Source organism: Octodon degus, unplaced genomic scaffold (assembly GCF_000260255.1).
Source record: "Octodon degus isolate 3935 unplaced genomic scaffold, OctDeg1.0 scaffold00158, whole genome shotgun sequence".
Classification (NCBI taxonomy): domain Eukaryota; kingdom Metazoa; phylum Chordata; class Mammalia; order Rodentia; family Octodontidae; genus Octodon; species Octodon degus.
The window spans coordinates 2,798,233-2,804,193 of record NW_004524734.1 but is presented as its reverse complement, the minus strand read 5'-3'; the positions used below and the strand labels follow the sequence as shown (position 1 = coordinate 2,804,193).

Sequence of the window (5,961 nt, the reverse complement as noted above, 5' to 3'; positions counted from 1 at the left end):
AAAAAAAAAAAAAAAAGCTTCATTTCTCTCAGAAATGCCTCGCTTCTGTACACTTTGGGGGGCTTATCGCTGACATTTCTTTCCTAAAAGGTGGAGAATCCTGGGGCAGAGATCCCCACAGGTCAGTGTGCTGCATTCCCGGGCTCCAGCCCTTTGGCAGTGCCCTGCTCCAGGCAGAGTGAGGGATGTGCGCTTGGGGTATAAGGCCTTGACACAGGCCTGCAGGTGATACCTGGGCTCCGAGGCACCCAGCCACACGCAGGTGGCCCAGTGCAGGGTGGCTCTGTCTCAGACTGATCCTTCTCGTAATCGGGGCTTGAGTGTCGCTCTCCTGCAGAAGGGGAGCGTCCTGTAGCCTTGGGACCTTTTAGGGAGCTACAGTCTGAAGAGATTTGGGAATTCCCTCTGGCTTCTGCTCCACTGTTCCCAGCAGCCACCTGCAGGTGTCACTGCCTGGGTGGAGGGAAAGGAATGAGGTGGAGATGGGCAGGGATCCGAAGTCTGCAGAGCAACAGAAGCAGCTCAGCTCTGCCTTGGGACTTTTGTCACTCGTGTGTGTGTGTGTGTGTGTGTGTGTGTGTGTGTGCGCTGGAGAATGAACCCAGGGCCTTCACCGAACTACATCCCTAACCCTTTTTTATTCTTTATCTTGAGTCAAGGCCTTGCTAAATCCCTAAATCGCACAAGCTGGCCTCTAACTTGCGACCCTCCTGTCTCACCCATCCAGACCGCTGGGCCCGGCTCCAAGGTAACCGACTGCCTGGGAAGCCTGCCTCCTCCCTTCTAAGCAAGCTCACACACGACCGACCTTGCAGAACCTGGTTGAGGAAGTTCTTCATCATATAGATGGCCGTGGTGTCTTCCGTGGCCACGTGGCTGTCTGTGAACCAGCCGTTCTCGGCGATCAGGATTCGGGGGTTGCCGTACTCCAGCTTGATCCAGTTCAATACTTGTCGCAAACTGAGGGACACATTTTGTCCCATTTTCGGCACGGTACTCGGGGGCTTGAAGTTGTTGGGGCCAAAAGAGAGGGCGAAGAAGTCGGCCGTGCCCCTCACCTGCTGATGCTCCGCGGCCGAGAAGCGCGGCAGCGCGGCGCGCAGCTCCTCCCGCAGGCCGGCCGGGTAGTCCCCGCGCCCGTGCACCGGGCCCGCGAACCAGCCCAGCACGGCCGCCACCGACTGCTGGCACCGCGCAGCGTCCGCGGCAGCTTCTGAGCGGCTTGGCTCGACCCAGTGGGAGCCCAGCGTGAGGGACAGCCAGCCTCCCTGGTGCGGGCGGAAGGTCCTGTCGTAGGTGTGCCAGACCTTTGCGTGAGCCTGGAAGGAGAAAGCGGGTTAGCGGTCTCGCTCGCAGCAGTGCTGGTGGGAAGCCCGCTCGCTGGGGATCCCGGACTAGTGTTTTCTGGTCTTTGCTACAGGGTTTCTCTATGGAGCCCAGAAAACCTCGAGCTCACAGCGATCTTCCTGTCTCAGCTTCCTCAGTGCTGGGATTATGGGTTTAGACTTGTTGTTTGTACTGGGAATTGAACCTAGGGATGACCCCCCCACCCACCTTTAGAGACAGGTTTTCCCTTTGTAGCCCAAACTGGTCTTGTACTAGGGACACTCAACTCCTCAGCCTCAGTACTGGTACAATTATGTGCCACCATGCCCAGTTTACTGGCTCTTTCCTTTCCTCTCCTCCTCTCCCCTCCCCTCCCTTCCTCTCCCCTCCCCTCTCTTCTCTTTCTCCTTCTCCCTCTCCCTCTCTTTCTTTCTTTCATTTTGAGATTGGGCCTTACTAAATTGCCCATACTGTGCCTGAGCTTTTGCCCTTCCCACCTTAGACTTGCAGAGTGCTGGGATTACAGGCCTGTGCCACCGTTCCTGGCTTCATAGACAAAATTAATGAAGCAAGAGCTGAACATGGTGGCACATGCCTATAATCCCAGCACTTGGAAGGCTGAGGCAGGAGGATTGCTGTGCATTTGAGGGCAGCCTGGGCTACATAGTGACACCTTGTCCCCCAAAACCAGAACCAAGCAAAATTAATGAAGCACGAGGTGAATTAGGTGACCCCTGTGGAATTCCCCAGTGCTTCCAACCTAGAATTCTCCTGCAGGCCCTGGTCCAGGTGTGTCTGACTTTTCTCTGCCTTGCTCCTTTCCCAGCTCTCCTGAGGCAGGGTCCAGGCAGGTACTATGTGGGCCACAGGGTCTCTGCTTATACAGAGACAGAGCAGGATGGCTCCCTGGTCTGTGCATTCTCCTGGTGGTCCCAATTAGGAAGTCAGAGATGGCTCAGGCTCTGGATCCCATGAATGGGTCTGAGGAAGCCACCCTCGGGGCTCTTGTAAGGGTTGAATGAGTTCCCACAGGTGGTTTTGGGACAGTGTGTGGCCTAGAGTGGCACTGCCTGATCCTTTGCTGTCACTCTGATTACTGTGGGAGGTGGCGGTGGGACAGAGCAGTAGAGCCGTGAAGAGTGTGGGCTTGGTGTCAGCTCACTGCATGACCTGAGCCCTCGGCATTCCACTGAAGAGCAAGAGTGGTCACACCACGTCCTTTGTGAGGCGATTGTCTGGGTTGCACAAAGCACTAACTGGATTCCACTGTGCCTGGGCTTCTCAGGGACTCCCTTGTTAGGTGAGATCCTGTAACCAAGGTGGTGGACTTTATTTATTTATTTATTGTACTTGAAATTGAATCTAGGGCTACTGAGCTACATCACTAGGCTCCCCTCTTTTTATTTTAATTAATTAGTTAATTAATTAATTTATTTATTTTTGCAGTACTGGGGATTGAACTCAGGACCCTGTATTTGCCAGGCAAATATTTATTCTACTCAGCTATCTCCCTGGCCCACCTCTTTTTATTTTGAGTCAGGGTTTTGCTAAGTGGCTGTCCCCAAACTTTTGAGCCTCCTGCCTCAGTCTCCTGTGTATCTGGGATTATGGGATGCACTACTGTACCTGATTTTGAGCAGTGAATTTTTTTTTTTTTTTTTTTTCTGAACCAGGGATTGAATTTAGGCCCTTGTGCTTGCCAGGGACATGCTTATTCTGAGCCATTGCCCTGTCCCCTGAGCACAGATCTGGTTAGGGGAGGGAAAGTAGCCACTGATGTGAGGGCTGAGGGCCCAAAACTGGTGCCACCTTGCTCTGTGTAGGAAAGGCTAATTTCAGTCATTCCTAGAAGATTGTCTAGAACAGTAGTGGCCTTACATGACCTTTGTCTATCTGTCTGACTGTCCTTTACTCAGTTCTCATTGACAGCTCCCAGAGTCACTCATTACCCAAGTGTCCCCAAGGACTGTTATCAGTGTTTCCTCCTCAGGAGTGTCTGGGCTATCCCTCCCCATAAGCCTGCACCCTAAAGTGAGAGCCCTTGGAGGAGTCCCGGAAGGACTGCATCATGAACACTCATGGCCTCTCCCTGGGCTTTTCTGGGGGATAGAATCATATTGGAAAATCCTGAGAGCTGCTTTGTTTATTTGTTATTTTATTTATTTATTTATTTATTTATTGCGGAACTGGGAATTGAACTCAGGCCCTTGAGCTTGCCAGGGAAGCGCTTATTCCACTGAGCCATCTCCCCTTTTTTTTTTTTTTTCCGGAACCGGGGATTGAACTCAGACCCTTGCACTTGCTAGGGAAGTGCTTATTCCTTTGAGCCATCTCCCCAGCCCAGTTATTTGTTTTTTGAGACAGGATCTTGTGTTTTTTTTTTTTTTTTTTTTTTTTTCCCCCCTTAGGATCTTGTTTTGTAGTCCAGGCTAGCCTTGAACTCACCATGTAGCCAAGGCTAGCCTCAAACTCATGGCAATCTTCCTGCCTCAGCCTCCTGAGTTCTGGGTTGAGAGCCTCTTCTTGCTCTCTTTTTTTCTTCTTTCTCTCTTTATCCCTCTCTCTTTTCTAGCCTTCTTTCTTTTCCTTTTTTTTTTTTTCTGACTCAAAACAAAAGCAATCATGAATTATCAAGACCCAAAGGGGGACTTCTTTGCTTTATTCCAACTGGTCACTTGATCCTTGAATGCCTTTACTGTTTTCAGCTGTGGAAGACACTGATTGCTCTTCAGGAAGGTCATGTGCCTCCCACCTGAACTTCTGCCCAGCGAATGGGACACCATCAGACACCAAAGGGAGCAGGATGTGGAACCAGGATTGGTGTGTTAGTTCAATCCTCATAGGAATTCACCAGCCTATGGGGATCCAACAGGGCAAGAGAGTTTCTTCAAAACAGATGTTCCGGGGCTGGAGAGATGGCTCAGTGGAATAAGCGCTTTCCTGGCAAGCGCAAGGACTTGAGCTCAATCCCTGGTTCCACAAAAACAACAACAACAGATATTCCATGGCATATCTCAGAGTTCCTGGACTGGAGTCATGATGAAGTCTGCTTACATGGGCATTGGAATGAGAGGGGTACAGCTCATGCAGCCAAGGCACTAGCTTTGTATGCCTGGATACGTCTGCAGGTTTTGTCATGGCCCAAGGCGGCCTTCAGTGCCCCCTTTCTCCATTCTTTTGCAGAGATCAGGTGCAGGACAGCCGTCATGCAAGGTTCCCCTACCGAACCCTTTCTAGTGTCCCCAAGACTTTCTTTAGGAGCATCATTGAGAACACCTGTGGCCACCCGTTTCCCCACGATTTTTGTCAGACTCACTGTCTCAGAGCAAAGTGTTTTACTCTGTTACTTGGCAAACAGTTCCCCACCTGATCTCTGTGGAGAATGTAGTGCTGTCTTCAGCCCAGAGTGAGATAACCTTAGATCCCTTGATAGGCGTGCAAATAGCAGCAAAGGTGAAAGAGTGAGGAGGGGCGCGAAGGTCACCTGGGCTGTGACAAGCCCTGTGCATGTATCCAGGCGTGCAAAGCTAGTGCCCTGGCTGCCTGAGCTGCACTCCTCTCATTCTGATGCCCATGTAAGCAAGACTTCATCAGGACTCCAGTCCACTGATGTTTCAAAGGGAGCCGCACATTGTAGGCCAGCAGCTTAACCAGATAGGGAGCGGCCTCTTCCTCCTGAGGCAGTGCTCAGGGCTTCATGTCACAGAGAGACAGCAGGGTGCCTCATAGCTCATTCAGTCCCTGCGGGCCCGTGATGTACAGCTCCCTTTGAGATATCCCTGAAAGTCTGTACTCAGATAAACTGTGTGTGATAAGAAGCAAGTAAGACAGCAGGCCCAATGCCACCGAAGCAGAGATGTGGAAGTAGAGGGCAGGGACACATCATCCTGGTGGGAAGATGCAGGGACAATCCTAACACATCATCCCAGGGCATCTGAGGAAGCCACCGGTCATTTATCAGAAGCTACGTTTTCAAATCTATGTATGATTTTGGCTGAAGTATTTTCTGTGAATTGCAAACTTGTGTGATGTTAAAGCTATTCAATAAAGTGTTAAATACTGTTTAAGCACATTTATTTTAAAACTCCACATGCCAACATCACGCCAAATAGGAAAAAAAATGAAAGTGTTTTCTCTCTAAAAAAAAAGAAATGAGACAAAGATGTCCACTAGCACCAGATAGGACTTGAAATTTTAGCCGTGTTGATTAGGCAAGAGAAAAGAATGAGGGAGCGGCTGGTGAGATAGCTCAGGGGTCTAAAGCACCTGCTTAGGCAAGCTTAGGCAGCCACAGGGGACTGAGGTTGAGGTTTGATCTCCAGCGCCACATGCCATGCCAGCCCCACCCTCAGGGCAGGCTGAGCTGCTCTTTCCCCCAAAAAAAGAAATGAATGAAGAGGATACAAATAGGAAAGCAGAGGTCAAATATCCTTATTTATAGCTAAGATGAACTTACACTTACAAGACCCTAAAGAGTCTACCTAAAGACTTTTAGAGCTAATAAATTCAACAAAGTAGCAAGACAGAGAATCATGATTAAAGAATCAATAATTTCCTGTACACCAATAATGAACAGCCTGAGAAAGAAATCAGGAAAACAATTCTATTCATAGCAGCTTAAGAAAAAAAAAAAAA

General features: G+C 50.0%; 1 protein-coding gene across 2 annotated transcripts in view; it reads right to left on the bottom strand.

The window, feature by feature from the left end:
* Klb (klotho beta) overlaps nt 1–5,961 on the bottom strand; it is a 35,869-nt gene that overhangs the window by 12,502 nt on the left and 17,406 nt on the right. For both annotated transcript variants that reach the window (XM_004642674.2, XM_023702809.1), the window contains exon 2: nt 809–1,319. In XM_004642674.2, the coding sequence (XP_004642731.1) occupies nt 809–1,319 (511 nt within the window). The remainder of the gene's footprint in view (nt 1–808; nt 1,320–5,961) is intronic.